Here is an 18,996-nt window from a genome sequence, read left to right as displayed (position 1 = left end):
ATGGGATATAACACTGTGAAATTCAGTTTTCAGCTGAATGCCCTGCAATTCTCCTAAAACATAGTTGTTTCTTTAATAAAGTTTACACTAATGTTTGTAAATTCAAAAGACAAATTGCTAATCTGTCCACTTCAACTTTGTTTTATGCCCATTTCATATTGTTGTCTGTGTTGCAATTCATACTTTTGACACCAATTTCTGATATGAAATGTTCATTGTCTTGTAGTATCCTACGAAGAGTTCAATTGTAGGTAAATTATTGTGGCTGCTAATTTTTGAAAAACAAAATGGATCTCTGAAGCTAGGCAAGAAAAAGATTGCCATGTCATGTATTGCCAAATCTTGGTAGGTCAGAACCACTGGTAAATACTAATAATGAATTAACAATTGTATAGCAGTTACTACTTTCCAGGCACCATTCTAAGTATTTTAAATATTTCAACTTTTCTCTGTAATCATCATAACTAATTCTCTGAGGTATAGGTATCATTAAGATTACAACTTAAAATATGAGGAAAGGGAATCACAGAAAGGTATCTTGCCCCAAATCGCACAGCTAGTAAATGAAAGTGTTAGACATTGAACCCAGGAGGTCTGGCACTCACATTTCTGTCATTGCTGGTCACTTTTAATCTTGGCTTTACTTCCAATCCTCTTTTTCTGAAAATATGGATGAGAACAACTATACTGACCTAGACAGCTCTTAGGGACATTTTATTACTCATACCCTGTTTACTTGGAAAACTGACCTTGTGGCCTGATAATTCATGAGCATCCTTATTGGTAGTACATTTCACGCAGGAATTCTAAATTAAGTGACAATTAACTAAGGAGTAAGTTGAGGCATTCCAATGCAGTGTCACATGCTTCCCCTTGTAGGCAGAATTAGATGGCTCATGACGAAAAACCTCACCATCTAAAAGAATATTCAGGCTGTGGCCTCCCTTATTCCTATTGCCAGCATCAGGATTTGTCATCCATCATAAGCCTAGATGAAACACCCTTCCTGCTCCAATTTTAAATGGATTTTTGTGTAGGATGTAACAAATGATAACAAAGAGAATTTGTCATTTCTTTGCTGGTTGAAGTCCAAGGTGCAGATCACACAGATTTTTGAAATTTAAAAGTCTGTGTTTAGTTTCATTTATACCTCTACCGTGCCTGTTTTGGGCCCTGAAGCATCAATGGAAAAGAAAAGGGACTCTAACATTTTTAAAACGTTAGGAACAATCAAAATTGTTGCTAGGACTGATAAAGTCAGCTGCTGTTTCTAAATTAATGTTTAGAGTATACTAGTCTTCAATAACCTAAACATAATGGGGACATATAATCTGTCACAGACTTTGCAATGTAATAATGGTAAACTTTATGGGAAATATTTGTTCCTTGTAATGCCTTTGAAAAGCCTCCTTTATATCATGTCATACATCTTGAGTCTTCCTTTGCTTGTCTGCCCTAGAACAACTGGAGCAATATCACATGAATGCAAATTTCAAGAAGTGCTGGTGTGCAGCATCTTAGAGATCTCTCTTATAACATGAATTCTGTCACAGGTTTTTATCTTAGTTTCAAAGATCTATGAGGAGTGAAAAAAATGGTAATAATCAAAAGCTTACAGAGTGTTAAAGAACTACAGATGTAATTAATTGTTTCAAGTAAAATTCCTTTTACCCTGAAATCCCCATACCTGTTATTTATCAATCACCTATACTCACTTAGTGAAATTCCACTGGAATCTACAGTTTCAACTGATCCTTTATTATTTTTAATTATTTAACTTGATTATAGTGCCCCCAAACAATTTTGTTCAGATTGAAATGCTCACATTTAGGGAAACAGAAGCAATAGTAACAAGAGAAACAGTAGAACAGAGGTCATTTAAACAACAAATTTGCCAAATAACATCACTTTATTGGCTTATTTCCCCTTAGAGCTTTCTCCGCATATAATACAAATTTTAATTTATAAAAATTAATCTAACTTGATATATCAAGTAACCATTTTCTTTTGTTTCCCACTTGTGTCTAAAATACAAAAAAAGTTAGAAAAGATTATATGGTGGCTTTACTTAAAAATGATTAAATATGTGTCAGATATATAAAGATTCGTCTCAATCCCTTGAAGTACTTACCATACTATTTTCATATTTATAATACTATGAAGTAAGCATTTGTATTTAGAATAATGACCCCGAGATTACATAGTTAGAGATAGATAGGTTAGTTAATTCAGAAAAAGGATACGGAAGGTCTTTTATATGCTAGACATTATGTTATTGTTCTGGGCATACAGAATGAATAACAGTTTTATTCGTACAAAAAAGGGTATCCCAAAATATCAGCCTATGGAAGAAAAGAAGGGGCCATCTGGACAACACCAAGCTTTTACCTGATGATGGAATAGATATTCTAATGTTCCATCCCCATGTAAAAGTATATTTCTTCCTCCCTCCTTCTACTTCTAGTACCAATATCATTGTGAAATGATTAAATAGATTTGTAGAGAAAGGAAATATAAGGCTAGTGAGAGTGGGGAAACAGAATATTAAAGAGAGGAAACTGCACATTTAATAATTATCCAGAATCTTTTGCTAAAAATATCTAGTTAAGATTTTCACATATACGTCCTATATGTGTGAAACTATATTTTCATATGATAATATTTTATGTATAAATATAAATGGTTGTGACGTGACAATGCAATGATACCTACAATGAAAACTTGGGTTATATTACTACTTTTTACATTCCTAATCTTTGAAGATTTAGTAAACCCACATTTCTGTGCTCACTGTACAATCTTTTTTAGAATGTTGAGCATTCTAATAAAAGTATAATTATGAATAACTGAGTTCTACTTCTGTGCTCTCATATACATTTAGAGCATTAGTACTGGGTGAGCTATTATCAAGGAATTTGTTTTCCATGCCTTCATTTTTCTTTTCTTTTCTTCTTTCTTTTTTTTTTTTTTTGAGATGGAGATTCGCTCTGTTACCCAGGCTGGAGTCAGTGGCACAGTCTCGGCTCTCTGCAACCTCCACCTCCCAGGTTCAAGCAACTCTCCTGCCTCAGCCTCCTGAGTAGCTGGGATTACAGGCTCCTGCCACCACGCCCAGCTAATTTTGTGTATTTTTAGTTGAGATGGGGATTCACCATGTTGGCCAGGCTGGTCTCGAACTCCTGACCTCGTGATCCACCCACCTCGGCCTCCCAAAGCACAGGGATTACAGGCATGAGCCACTGCTCCTGGCCCCATGCCTTCATTTTTCATGTTAAGAGAGAAGACATTTTTTCTTTTAGTGGCATTAAGGTTACTATAGATTTTCAGGAATAAAAGTAAACCCAATGGAGGGAAAATCTTTTCTATGGCAGATGGCTTTTAATATATCAAGGTTTTGCCATTTGTTTTAGTGCTTAAAATAAACATTATTTATAAGACCACTTACATTTTGATGTTACTTAATGAGGAATATGCATCATTGATTTGACTAGCTTAAGAGGTCATTTAGAACTTGCCCGTTAACAAGCTGTAATCTGCTGAGCACACAATGACTTTGTTTAAAATTATCTATTCAGAGCTGATCAATGACAATAATTGTTTTATACCAATCACTTTTGAAAGTTGCTAATTACTTTGAAGGACATGAATACAAGTCATTTTTCTTTTTTTTTGAAGTCGTAACCTATTCACCTTGAAATTAAGAAGAAATCTTATAAAAATCATCTTGCTGCTTGAAAGAACATTTAAAAATTTAAAAGTATATTTACTAGTACTGGAATATCAACAGAATAGGCAAAATTTAAGACGTCATTTGTTTCTATAATAGGAAATATAGTACAGTCTCATCTATATTGTATTTTACAATATCAATTAGCTATTGGTTAAACTAGTCTCCCTATAATATAAGAAAATACCATATTTTAAACTAAAGAACACGCATATACTCTTTCTCTTTATACAATATATATGTAAGGTGTTTCAAGTGGAAAGAGCGGGCTTTGGAGTAAGACAAACCTGGGTTTGTATCCTGACTTTCCATTTACTGTTTTACTGGTTATGTGACCCTGAGCAAATTACTTAACCTCAGTTTCTTCATTTTTAACATGGAGATCATGCCCTATTCACAAGGATATTGTGAGAATAAAAGCAGTTAGCATAATACTTGGCACATTCATGGAGCTCAATAAATTTTAGATCCTTCATTTCACTGATGGCAGCTTCTTCACCCACTCAAATGCTGTTTCCTTCAGATCTTTTTACCCACTCATCTCTAAGAAAGCCACTTAAAGACTGATTGATTATACTTTAGTGTGGATGAGTTTTAATTTGTTACCTTAACCATCGCTTACTTATTACATTCTTTAATATCCAATTTTGAATAAAAGGAATTATCTTGGAGAGGAATTTTAGCCAGCCTTTGGAGATATGTGTAGGGTGTCAGGACATTAGAGTGTTTTCTGAAAGCATACCAGTTGTAGTCTCTCTAGATATGGTTGGTGCTCTTTCCAGTAGTTGCTGGGTTTGGAGAAGGAAAGAGCCCACGTTGTTGGATTTTTTCTTTTTTAATTACAGGAAACTCTTCTTACTTGAACACAAATTTTTCAGCCAATTTCAGTTTTTTTCTTTAACATCTCTTTCCTAGAAATGGGAATATCCATTTCTCTGATATTACCAAATCATAAACTCGCATCATTCTTCCTTCCTCTCAGTATGCCAACATGCATCTTTTGTGTTTTCTGGCACACTTAATCTTATTTTATTTATAATTTAATGATATTTTCATGTGATAGGTAGCCCCTCCCTTAATACTGTTTGATATCTTAATATTTTCCTATGCAACTTGAATAACTTCTATTGCTGATGATGGATTTCCGGTCAGTACATGTATTTACAAGTGTTCCCTTCATTAATAAAATTGTTACTGTACATGCAGTAAAAGTATGCTGAAAGATTTGAAGCCATCCAACCAGCTATATGACCTTAGGCAATTAGTTAACCTTTCTAAACATCAATTCCCTCTTCTATCAAATGAGGCTAATAATAATCTCCACCTCAGAATGATGCTATAATGATCAAATTAGATAAGCTAGGAAAATATGCACTTATTTGCATGTATGATTTATATTATGTATACATATTCCAATTGATTCTTCTTTTTCATTAGGAAAGTGGTTCTATCAATTCCTTCTTTTTCTTTCTCAGCCATAATATAATATTGGTAAAATTAGGGAGAGTTTCTAAATTGAGTATATAATTTTAGAATTTTTTTTTAAAGAATTGATCTGGCAAATAAGATCACTTGAGAAGTATTTTGAAAGACACTTTGAATACTTTTGTTACATTAGTTTGCTATACTACTAGTTTCACTTTCTAAAGTTATTGTTGGCTGGGTGTGGTGGCTCACACGTGTAATCCCAGCACTTTGGGAGGCCAAGGCGGGAGGATCATTTAAGGTTAGGAGTTCAAGACCAGCCTGGCCAACATGGTGAAACCCTGCCCCTATTAAAATTACAAAAATTAGCTGGGCATGGTGGCACATGCCTGTAGTCCAAGCTACTCTGGAGGCTAAAGCAAGAGAATCGTTTGAACCCAGGAGACAGAGGTTGCAGTGGGCCGAGATCATGCCACTGCACTCCAGACTGGGTGACAGAGTGAGACTCTGTTAAAAAAAAAAAAAAAAAAAGGCCGGGCACGGTGGCTCACGCCTGTAATCCCAGCACCTTGGGAGGCCAAGGCAGGCAGATCACGAGGTCAAGAGATCGAGACCATCCTGGCCAACATGGTGAAACCCCGTTTCTACTAAAAATACAAAAATTATCTGGCTGTGGTGGCATGTGTCTGTAATCCCAGCTACTCATGAAGCTGAGGCAGGAGAATCGCTTGAACCAGGGAGTTGGAGGTTACAGTGAGCCGAGATCGCGCCACTGCACTCCAGCCTGGTGACAGAGCGAGACTCTGTCTCAAAAAAATAAATAAATAAATAAAATAAAATAAAGTTATTGTCTCTGATTTACTTGTTCTTGCAAGCTGTTTTGCATATTTCCAGTTAGTTTAGTAATTCTCATATGGGAGTCTGACAAAAACACTCCCTTATAATCTTCATGTTTAATATCTTTTTTTCTTTTGAGACCGAGTCTCGCTCTGTCGCCCAGGCTGGAGTGCAGTGGTGCAATCTCGGCTCACTGCAACCTCTGCCTCCCCGGTTCAAGCGATTCTTCTGCCTCAGCCTCCCGAGTAGCTGGGACTACAGGCGCACACCACCATGCCCAGTTTTGTATTTTTAGTAGAGACAGGGTTTTGTTTTGTATTTTTAGTAGAGACAGGGTTTTACCATATTGGCCAGGCTGGTCTTGAACTCCAGACCTTGTGATCTTCCCGCCTTAGCCTCCCAAAGTCCTGGGATTAGAGGTGTGAGCCACCATGCCCAGCCATGTTTAATATCTTAAATTGTAAATGATTATAAATGACCTTTTAAATGGCCATGTTTTAAAACAGAGAAAAATAATCAGAATTTAAGTAAACAATTTTTCCGGTTAATTTTGTATTGATCCAATATTCAACTTATACAAATTTTATACTAAATATTTTTTAGCTAAAAAAAAGTAGGCTTTGGGGATAAAACCCAATGGACTGGTGCTTAGTCTCCATATTTCCCTTTCCTATTAAAAAAAAAAAGTTTAGGGAAGACGTGTGTTCTCTTAGCCTAGCAAACTGTGCCAAAATTGGGAAGACTTCATATCCAAAAAGGGAATCGTTTATGATACGTGAATCATTCATACAGATATTTAAACTGTTGGAAAATTTTAGGGAATGATGCTAAATCTTTACGCAAGACTAAGTTAATATTTTTCAATATGTGCTATTTCTTTTTCCTCCAATCCTTTAAATAATTTCAGGTATTTTTTCCTAATTAATATCATATATTATTTTGTTTGAGTTTTTCAAATAGGGGTATTAGAAAATATAGCAAAGATATTTATATTAGCAAAGATAGGACTTAAGGACAGTGACTGATTCTCATGGTTCCTGGGGTTGTATAAGATATCTAGAAGCTGACTTAGGTATGGTCTCTCAGACCCTTAACATTCCTCTCATCCAAAAAAAAAACACCCTACTTTGATGATATGTTCTAGTAAAAATAAAATTATTTGAATGTCAGCATTGAAGTAAAAGATGTAAGAAGCAGATAATTTCAATATAACTTTTCTTTTATTGAAAATCACAGTTCTCTTTGTTCCCGGTTCTATATTGCAATGGTTATGAGAGTGGGCTCTCTGAAGCCCTAACTTGAAATTTGATTCCTGGATTCATCCTAATAGCTGTATAATTATAGGAAAATTGTGTAACCTCTCTTTTTAACTGTTTCCACATCTGTAAATGAGGTAATGAGTATTTATGTCATAGGAGTATTCTAAAGATTAAATAAATGTAAGCAAGAACCCTTAGATAGTGCCTGGCACATAAGAACTCAATAAATGTTAGCTATTTTTGTTATTGTTGAGGAAGAATTAAAATGTCATAATTAAGATACAAGAATTTGTTTAAATATTTTGATACCACTGAATTTAAGAAGCCCATTAATAAGACAAAATACAAAAACTAAACGTGTATTTCAATGAGACCAAATACAACCTTAAAGTGAGTTGGCTATGAAAAAAAAATTGATTTGCCCAGGAAGTGGAAATGGTAGGAATTTGTAAAGCAAATTTTTATAAATCTTTCAATTGTTTAGTATTCTGTGAGATAATTATAAATAATTTAAAATAAATTATAATAGCCTATAATTATGTTTATTTTTATAATATTTCATAAAAAATTTATGAGCAGAACCTATATTTACAACTAAAATGCTACAATATAGTGGAAAAGCCCAAGATTTTGATAGGAGTTATCAGCCATAATTACCTTAATTTTGAAGTGCTATTACATTTTTAATAAAAGTGTTTAATGGCATATTTTATCTCTTTATTTACTTTAATAGATTCAGAGACGATGGCGAGGCTATAGGGTTCGGAAGTACCTCTTTAATTATTATTATTTGAAAGAGTACCTGAAAGTCGTTTCAGAGACCAATGATGCAATTAGGTAAGTAGCGCAATCATCCATTCACTAGGGAAAACTTTGGAAAGATTACTCAATCGATGTTGATCAACACCATAGTTAGGAATATTTTTTTTGTTTTAGACGGAGTCTTGCTCTGTTGCCCAGTCTGGAGTGCAGTGGCGCCATCTCGGCTCACTGCAATCTCCTCCTCTTGGGTTCAAGCAATTCTCCTGCCTCAGACTCCCGAGTAGGTGGGATAACAGGCGCCCGCCACCACAGCCGGCTAATTTTTTTCTATTTTTTAGTAGAGACGGGGTTTCACCATATTGGCCAGGCTGGTCTCGAACTCCTGACCTTGTGATCCGCCAGCCTCGGCCTCCCAAAGTGCTTGGATTACAGGCGTGAGCCACTGCGCCTGGCTAAAAATACTTTCTAAAAGTCAGTGATGTTTAGGCAGACATTTATTGATAAAAAATATATATATGATTCTATTTACCTTAATTTATTATTATTATATTTAAAAAATCTTGTATCCTTCACTGCAAGTTATTTATGTGTGTAGTATCTTGTATATGTATTTATGTGTGTAGTATCTTGGTCCTATACAAAATAGTTTCAGGAAAATTATTTCATGATGAGATGAATTTATCTGTAAAACGATCTAGAGATGCAACATTAAATACAAAAAGCCTCAGATGCATTTGAGAAACATGTTCCATAGCAAGAACTCGCCTCTCCTAGAATAAAATATCATGAAACATATTAAAAAGGTCTGTTCACTGTCAGTTTTGATTTGTTTAAACACATAGGAGGATAGGACATAGATTTAGGATATGGGATATGTAGAATTATGCAAAGTAAAGGCATCATAATATTACTCAGCCAGCTTTTCCAAAGTTCTATATGTTAAGTTTCCATATTACTTTGAAAATAGTTTTTTCCTCCTGTGATATGCCCCATTCTAATAACATATAAATGACCATATGCATATAGTACATTTTGATAAAAAAGAAATACTAATTAATAATAGTTAGTATTTATAGAACAGTCTCACTTCAAAATATTTCCTACATATATCATATATCATCTTATTTTACTCTTTTATTTTTTTTGAGATGGAGTCTTCCTCTGTCACGCAGGCTGGAGTGCAGTGGCATGATCTCGGCTCACTGCAACCTCTGCTTCTGGGGTTCAAGTGATTCTTGTGCCTCAGCCTCTCGAGTAGCTGGGATTACAGTTGCATGCCACCACGCCCAGCTAATTTTTATATTTTTAATAGAGATGGGGATTTCATCATGTTGGCCAGGCTGGTCTTGAACTCCTGACCTCAGGTGATCTGCCCACCTCAGCCTCCCAAAGTGTTGGGATTACAGGCGTGAGCCACTGCGCCCAGCCCCTTATTTTACTCTTTAAAGTCTTTGAACTAAAGAGAACAAGTAATTGGCAATAAATTATTAAAATAAAAGTTTTGTCTGAGACCCTAAAATAATATATAAGATATATATGAAAACTAATTTCCCAACTACTAACTTTCTCGCATATGTTGTGAATATAAAGGGATCTGGTCTTTGAGGATTACCTATAGAGAAATTTGTTAATTTGATTTCTTTAGAAAGAGAGCAGTTAAGGGGGGAAGGCCTCAATAGGATTTAGTCAATTGGAGAAGTCGGAAAATTCAGAAACACGTGAATCATAGGGGAGTGCTGTTTAATTTCTTCTTGAAACATATAAAATTCTAAAGACTGGCTGGCTGTCTACAAATGGCTGACTTGAGCTTGTCAGGAGGAAGAGCTAGTAGAGTTTGCAAGGAGAAGAAATACGTGCAGGGCTGGAACTAGGGTGAGACAAGTGAGACTTTTAAGGGAGGGAGGTGCTCACTCTCAGGGTCACACAATTATCAACCTTGAACTCTCATAACCCCAAGAGTGAGTATGTCCTTCAATTCTGCACTTCAGGGGCCTTACTTGCTTCACTCTTGTCTGAGCCCTGAATAGGAGAAAGTCAAGGAGGCAAATAGGTAAAGAGGTGGTTTGGGAAAGGTCTGAATCTTCTATTTGACAGATATTTCCAGTAATTCTTATTTTCCTCCTGATTTTAATAGGAATATCTCTAGTCAGTAGAGAGTCTAGTATATCAGTGTTGTAATTTTATTTTAGAGTGGTATTCTTTAGTATATTACAGAGCCATTCTATTATTTCTAGCTCTCTCAGAGTTTCTTAAACCAGGAATGGAAGTTGACTTTAACAAATGCTTTTCTGTCATCTATTGAAATAATTATATAGGATGTTTTTTCTTTTTTAATATACTAACATGCATAGAGCTATATTCTATTAATAGATGTACTAATATCAAACCATCATTTATTTTAGGAATACATCTAACCAGGCCATTGTGAATTATTCTTTTGAATTTTCACTAAATTATATGAGTATTTTATATAGGATACTTACATCCTCTTCTGTATATGTGATTGGTTATACAGTGGTCCCTCTTATCCATGGTTTTGCTTTCTGCACTTTCAGTTATTCACAGTACAGTACAATAAGATATTTTGAGAGAGAACAAGAGAAAGAGTGAGCGAGAACACCGATTTGTATGATCTTTATTATAGTATATTGTTATACTTGTTCTATTTTATTTTTTGTTATTGATGCTAATCTCTTACTGTGCCTAATTTATAAATTAAACTTTATCATAGGTATGTATGTATGGGAGGAAACATATTATTTATAGGGTTCAATATTATCTGCAGTTTCAGGCAGCCACAAAGAGCCTTGGAACACATTCTCTGTGAATAACAGGGGACTATGTAATTTTCTTTCTTATATTGCAATTGTCAGATCCTAGTGTCAGATTTTTGCCATATTTATTAAATGAATTAAGTAGATTTTTTGATATGGGGATTACTAGTCTTTGGAAGTTTAAAATAAATACTTTATAAAACTCCCTGGACCCAGAGCCTTTTGGGGAAGGTCAATCATTAACATTTCCAAACCTTAATTCAGGTTTTTATAAATTTATTAGAGTCCATTTTCTTTATTTCCAGATAATTATTAGTTCACTGACATTTAAATATATCTAATGTTATTTATGATATTTTAATTACAATATGTACTTTAGTTGTTTTAGTCCATTTCTCATTATTTAATTTGCTTGTTTAAATACTTCTCTCTTTTGTTCTCAAAATTGTTAGGCTTATCTATATTTTTTAGAGAAACATCTCTCAGATTTTTTCTTTTAACTTATTTTTGTTTCCTAATTAAATGTTTTGCTTTCATCTTTAAAAGATGCGTAATTTCTTTGTTTCACAGATAATACATGCCCCTTGTAGAAAAACTGAAAATATAATGTAAAAGAAACTAAATAAAAAGTCATCTATAATTTCATCACTCAGAAATGAACACTATTAACTTTTTTTTTTTTTAATTTTTTGAGACGGAGTCACGCCCTGTTGCCCAGTCTGGAATGCAGTGGCACAATCTTGACTCACTGCAACCTCTGCCTCCTGGGTTCAAGCGATTCTCCTGCCACAGCCTCTGAGTAGCTGGAATTACAGGTGCCTGCCACCATGTCTGGATAATTTTTGTATTTTTAGTAGAGATGGGATTTCACCATGTTGGCCAGGCTGGTCTTGAACTCCTGACCTCAAGTGATCCACCTGCCTCAGCCTCCCAAAGTGCTGGGATTACAGGCGTGAGCCAACGTGTCCAGCTGCATGATAGCTTTTAAATATTTTTTATTGTTGGAGATACAGTTGTTCTAAATTTTTGCTATTGTAAACATTGTGTTATTTAATACTACTACTAGTTAATATGGAGTGTCTTACAGTTCTTGAATTCATTACTCTCTTTACTGCTTTTTTAGTAATTAAAACATTTAGTCTACGATTCGCTTCCATGTATAATATTGTCCACATTTAATATATTTTTATATATAATGTTCTCATATTCTAATTGCATTTTTTATATTCTCTTTGAAATTCATTTTTCAATCTCCAGTGGCTTGGCTTTTTCTTGTAGTTTAAACATAAAACAGATGTATTTCTAGGTTTATTGTGTTATAGTCAGAAAATATATTTGGTACAATTATTACCTCAGGAAAATTATTTAGTTTTTCACCTTTTATATACAGTCACATACCACATAATGATGTTTTGGTCAATGACGTACGACATTTATGAAAGTGGTCCTTAAGATTATAATACTATACTTTTACTGTACCTTTTTATGTTTAGATATGTTTCAATACACAAATAGTTACAGTTGTATTACAATTACATATAGTATTCGGTACAGCACCATGCTGTACAGGTTTGTAGCCTCGGAGCCAGAAGCTATACCTAGGTGTGTAGTAGGCTATACTATCTAGGTTTATGTAAATACACTCTATGATGTATGCACGATGATGAAATTGCCTAAGGATGCATTTCTCAGACTGTATCTCTGTCATTAGTTAAGCAACCCATGACTGTATTATTTTGTTTTAGGTATTCTCTTAAAGGCAAATGAATAGATTTTGTTTTCTTACCCGAGCTAAGTTTTTGTATTTTAATTGAGCAATAAAAATGTTTACTTTCATTATTGTAACCATTTAACTCTTTCTAACTTCTCTCATCTTGCTTTATGTTTCTGCTTTTTCTGTTTCCTTTCATATATAAACTATGATTAGTTATTGTGAACTTAAAAAACATCATACATATTAGAATCATGGCCCTTCTGTGCCTCATCTTCAGCTTCATTGAAAATTGAACTTACCTCTTAACTTTTAAAACCGGAGGGCCAGGCACAGTGGTGCATGCCTGTAGTCCCAACTACTTGGGAGGCTGCAGCAGGAGGATCACTTGAGCCCAGGAGTCTGAGGATCACTTGAGCCCAGGAGTGTGATTGTATTACTGCATTCCAGCTGGGGCAACAGAGTGAGACTCTTTCTCTAAAAAAAATAAATAAACAAAAATATTTTTTAAAAAACTGGTTATACTTCCCCTCCCCACTATTTAACACAGAAATTTCTGGAGGCTTCTTTCTACCAAAACACCTACTCTTTAAATACAGGCTTCTATCATCTCTTGCCTGGACTCTTAATTAAGTGAGAACATTTTAACAGTTCTCTTTTCTTTTGGTTTTGCCATTCTTCAAAACAGTGTTAAGAGAGATCTCTTTTAAGTCATTTTTCTCTGCTTCAAATCCATCCAACTCTCCCTGTTGCTTTTAGCATGTCACATATTTTAGACTGTCACATAGGTCGACAGCCCCATCTTCAAATGCTCACCCATTCTGAATGTCTTATCAATTTTAGAAGCATCATGTTTCCTTAGACTTCCAAGCCTTTGCACGTGCCATTCTCTTAATCCCTCATCTGCCATGTCAACTGCTCATCATTCTTTATGTTGCTGCTTAAATGTTGATAGAGTTGGGGCACTCCTCATCTGCATGCCCGGAGACTCTCAAACAAAGCTATCTTATGCCTTCTGTCTTATGGTATTATAATTACTTATGTGTTTGTCTTTACCTTTATATTATGAAATCGGTGGGGGAAAGGAGCTGACACTTGAACACCCTGTCTTAATTATCTTTGAAACCTCAGTGCCTAGCACAGTTACTGATATATAGTAAGTCCAAGGTAATATTTGCTGACTAAAAGCTTACTGAATGAAAGAATGAATGAGATTAGATGAAACTCTATTATAATTTTCACTTTGTCAAGCAGCTGCAATTTTAAGAATATTGCTTTTTTCTGTCTTAATAAGTCATGGTTTAATACTTATTTAACAACTACTATGTGGGTCAGGTACTAGGTTAAATGTTGTGGATACAATGATTAACATGGTAGATTCGAGCTAGCCTTTATAGAGCTTAAAGCTTAGTAGAGCAAAAGTACAATATAATCATCACAAATCAGATAGCATTTATTATGTCTTTTTTTTTTTTTTTTTTTTTTTGAGACAGAGTCTCACTCTGTCTCCCAGGCTGGAGTGCAGTGGTGCAATGTCGGCTTACTGCAATCTCTGCCTCCCTGGTTCAAGTGATTCTCCTGCCTCAGCCTCCCGAGTAGCTGGGACTACAGGTGTGTGCCACCACGCCCGGCTAATTTTCATATTTTTAATAGAGATGGGGTTTTGCCATGTTGGCCAGGCTGGTCTCGAACTCCTGGCCTCAGGTGATCTGGCCACCTTGGCTTCCCAAAGTGCTGGGATTATAGGTGTGAGCCACCACACAATGTCTTTTTGTGTGCCGGAAATTATACTAAATTCTGAGAACTATTAACAGGCAAGTATAAGACAATGTTCTCAAAAATCTCTGACTTTCAGAGATCACTCTATCCTCTAATATTCAAAATAAATATAGTTTAATCAGTCCTTCAAACTGAGATCCAGTGCACCTTCCCTTTCAATATCTCCTGGTTCTGAAGTAGCTTTTCTCTCTATTTCTTGTCCTGATGGCAAGTTTCAGTTGAATTCTCATTTTAACTCTGCATTTCACTCACTTTTTGCCTTTATCATCTGCTTTTTTCATTGCTTCCTTCTCCATTTTTGATCCTAGTCAACCCCTGTACCATCACAGAAGCCTGTGTGAGCTTCATTTCACTGCAGTTTTTCTTTTTTTTTTTTTTTTTTTTGAGACAGAGTTTTGCTCTTGTCGCCCAGGCTGCAGTGCAATGGCACAATCTCGGCTCACTGCAACCTCCGCCTCCCAGGTTCAAGCGATTCTCCTGCCTCAGCCTCCGAGTAGCTGGGCTTACAGGTGTGAACCACCACACCCAGCTAATTTTTATAATTTTAGTAGAGACAGGGTTTCACCATATTGGTCAGGCTGGTCTCAAACTCCTGACCTCAGGTTATCTACCCACCTTGGCCTACCAAAGTACTGGGACTATAGGCGTGAGCCACCGGGCCCAGCCTTTACTTTAGTTTTTCAGAACTCTGACTTTACATATATTAAGCACTCTCATTCTATCCTCCAATATCTACCTTACATTTAATCTTTAATATTTTCCACCAGCTTATATTTTTAAACTTTATTCTGGATAGTTTCTTCAGATACAGCTTCTATCTTGCTAATTCTCTTTCTTTTGCCAATCCATAGAGTTAGTTTTGATGACTGTATTTTTCATTTCTAAAAAGTACTATTTGGTCCTTTTTAAAATTTGCCTAATCATTCTAATATAATTTTATGTTGTTTGTTATAAGATTTTATTTTAAAATATTGAAATAATCAAATATTTATATTCTGCATCTGATAATTGTAATATTGTTCTGGTTGTTTGTATCATATTTCCTGATTTTTTTCTCGATGTATTTACCATTACAAACATTTTGAGTTCACAGTAAGCTGGACTTCATCTATACCAACCCTAAAGGCATAAATTGGCACAGTTTTCCTCTAGAGAGTAGTCATGTCTATCTTCCTTAAGCTATGAGATGCTACTGATCTAGAACCACTCTAGTCCCCTTAGAAAGTATTGGCTTAATATGAGAGACTCAGATTTCTTTCCCACTCCTATGCCATCAAATCTTCTGAACTCATCATATGAAAGTGTCTGCCCCAAGGTTACCTGACTTTGAAATTTACTTGCAGGTGACTCCTCTTTGTTTTTTTGTTGTTGTTTTTGTATTCTTTTGTTTGAGACAGTCTTGCTCTGTCACCCAGGCTGGAGTGCAGTGGCAGGATCTCAGCTCACTGCAACCTCTGCCTCCTGGGTTCAAGTGATTCTCCTGCCTCAGCCTCCTGCGTAGCTGGGACCACAGGCATGTGCCACGATGCTAATTTTTTGTATTTTTAGTAGAGGCTGGTGTTGAACTCCTGACCTCAGGTGATCCGACTGCCTCGGCCTCCCAAAGTGCTGGGATTATAGGTGTGAGTCGCCGAGACTGGCCTCATTGTTTTGCTCATTTTGTTTTCATTGTCCTTGCAAGATTTTCATCACTTTCTTGGAATCCAGAAATGCATTACAATTTATGTGTTGATCTTTTCCAGGATCTAATTGTATTACAGCAAGAAGATTCTTGAGAACAGCTAATTTGCAATCCTGCTGAAAGCAGAAGTCTCATTTCTTCTTTTATTTCAATAATATTTCCAAATTTATTACCTTATGATCAGAAAATGGCTTCTGTTCTATTTCTACTGTTTAAACTTTATTGGGAATCTCTTTGTGACCTAATATATGGTGAATTTGAAAAATGCACGGACTTTGAAAATAAAATATATTATCTTTTTACAATATAGAGCTGAAAGTTTCTTCTTTAATAGTTAAGATTTTTAGATTTTCTATAACTTTTTTAAAGAAACAGAAAACATTTATTTCTCAAGGGCTGAGGTAAATTTGAACAACAGAAATCTTTAAAATATGTTTTATCATGCTTATATTTATATTTCCTATAATGGAAGATTGCTTTATGAAGTTTGATGCTAAGGTAATGGTTAATAGATATTTATGACTTAAATCTTCTTGTCTATAGTATTCTTCTTTGTGTTATTTATTTTATTTGCCCTTTATTCAACCTTTTGTGAAATCAAGATTAATACCTTGCTAAGTTTTATATGCATTTTCTTAGTGACTCTTCACCATTTTTTTTTCTTACTTTCAAATTATCAAATTTGATTAAGAGACCAGGAGTGGTGGCTCACGCCTGTAATCTCAGCATTTTGGGAGGCCAAGGAGGGCAGATCACCTGAGGTCAGGATTTCAAGACCAGCCTGGCCAGCATGGTGAAACCCCGTCTCTAAATTTTTGTAAAAGTACAAAAATTAGGCTGGGCACAGTGGCTCACACCTGTAATCTCAGCATTTTGGGAGGCTGAGGTGGGCAGATCACCTTGGGAGTTTGAGACCAGCCTGGCTAACATAGTAAAACCCTGTCTCTACTAAAAATACAAAAATTAGCTGGGCATGGTGGTGCCCGCCTGTAATCCCAGCTGCTCGGGAGGCTGAGGCAGGAGAATCATTTGAATCTGGGAGGCGGAGTTTGCAGTGAGCTGAGGTTGTGCCACTGCACTCCAGCCTGGGCAACAGAGTGAGGCTCCATCCCCCTCCCACCAAAAAAAAAAATTAGATTTAGTGTCAGAATGTGGCTGGGATTTCTCTGTCCTCCAAATCAGAGGGCCATTTTCTTTCCTTTAAAAAAAAAAAAAAGTTAACCTTTGCCTTTGAGACAATTGTAAATTCACATGCAGTTATAAAAAAAAAAAACAAAGAAATTCTATGTTAACTCAATACCAACATCTTGCAGAACTAGAGTATAATATCACAGCCAGGATGTTGACCTTGATACAAGCCATCAATCTTATTCGGGTTTTCCCAAATTTACTTTGTGTGTGTGTGTGTGTGTGTGTGTGTAGTTAGGTCTATGCTAGTTTATGACGTGCAGTTTTATGTATCTCCCACCACAGCCAACACACAGAACAGTTCCATCTCCCTAAATATCCCTTATGTTGCCCTTTTATAACCACATTCACTTCTATTCTACCACACTCCCCTCACACCATCCCTAACTTCTGCCAACCATTAATCTGTTTGCCATTTCTATAATTTTGTCATTTCAAGAAAATTATATAAATGGAGTTATACTGTTATGTCAAATCTTTATGATTGACTTTTTTCCCACCCAGCATTGTTCCCTAAAAATGTGCTCAAGTTGTTGCATGTATTGATATTTCCTTTTGATTGCAGAGTACTAGTCCACCTTGTGAATGTTTGATTAACCATTTACCCATTGACGGATGTCTGGGTTGTTTCTATTTTGGAGCTTTTATGAATGAAGCTACTACAAACATTTGTGTACAGATTTTATGTGAGCACACATTTCTATTTTTTTGGAATAAATACCCAAGGGTGCAAGTATTGGGCCCTATGGTAATTGCATATTTAGTTCTACAGGGAACTGTAAAACTGTTTTCCTGAGCAGCTGTACCATTTTACATTCCCACCAGGAATGTATGAGTGTTCCAGTTTCTCTGTGTCTTCACCAGTATTTATTATTTTGTGTTTAAAAATTTTAGCCACTCTGATAGGTATGTACTGATACATTCATGAGGTTGTAATTGCATTTCCCTAATGACTAAGAAAGTTTAATATCTTTTCATGTGTTTATTTGCCATTTGCATATACTTTTTTGAGAACTGTCTTTTCATGTGTTTTGCCCATTTTCTAATTAGATTATATTTTTATGGTTGAGATTTTGGGAGTTTTCAAACATGTATTCTGGATACAGGTTTTTGTCAAATATGTGGTTTGAAAATATTTTCTTTCAATGTGCAGCTTGTCTTTTCATTCTCTTAGTATGATCTTTTCACAGAACATAACTTTTTAATTTTAACGGCATCCAATTTTTGAATATTTCCTTCTATGAATCATTATTTTGGAGTCTAGTCTAAGATCGCTTTGTCTGTCCCTAGATCCCAAAGATTTTCTCCTTTTTTTTCTAAAAGTTTTATTGTCGTCCATTCTACATTTGTTTGTGATTCATTTTTAGTTCATTTGTGACAATGGATATCTAATTGTTCTAGCACCATTCTTTGAAGAGGCTATCTTTCCTTCATTGAATTGCTTTTGCACCTTGTCAAAAACAAGGTAGGTATCATTATGTGGGTCTATTTTCGGACTTTCCCTTCTGTCCTTTTTGTCTATGTGTCTATCCCACTGACAAAACACACTGTCTTATCTACTGTAACTATATAATAAACCATAACGTTGGGCAGGGGGATTCCTTTCACTCTATTTTTTTTCAAGGTTGTTTTTATTTATTCTCAGCCTTTTGCTTTTCCATATATATTTTAGAATAAGGTTATATATGTCTACAAAACACTTGGCTGGAATTTTGTTAGGAATTTAATTAAATCTGTGGACCAATTTGAGAAGAATTGATTCATTTTCTTTTAAAAGTAAGTGATATTCACTTATACTTATTGATATTGTACATGTGTGTTGTCTTAGTTCTATTATTTTCTTGCTATAGGTT

At 35.2% G+C, this 18,996-nt stretch overlaps 1 protein-coding gene across 5 annotated transcripts in view; it reads left to right on the top strand.

The window, feature by feature from the left end:
* The window catches only part of SPATA17 (spermatogenesis associated 17), a 231,481-nt gene that overhangs the window by 43,909 nt on the left and 168,576 nt on the right, over positions 1-18,996 (top strand). For all 5 annotated transcript variants that reach the window (XM_003814136.7, XM_063597133.1, XM_055108053.2 and 2 more), the window contains exon 5: positions 7,982-8,085. In XM_003814136.7, coding sequence (XP_003814184.1) covers positions 7,982-8,085 — 104 coding nt within the window. The remainder of the gene's footprint in view (positions 1-7,981; positions 8,086-18,996) is intronic.

This window comes from Pan paniscus, chromosome 1 (assembly GCF_029289425.2).
Source record: "Pan paniscus chromosome 1, NHGRI_mPanPan1-v2.0_pri, whole genome shotgun sequence".
Lineage (NCBI taxonomy): Eukaryota > Metazoa > Chordata > Mammalia > Primates > Hominidae > Pan > Pan paniscus.
Note: the sequence above shows the minus strand (reverse complement) of the source record. Positions and strands in the feature narration are given on the sequence as shown.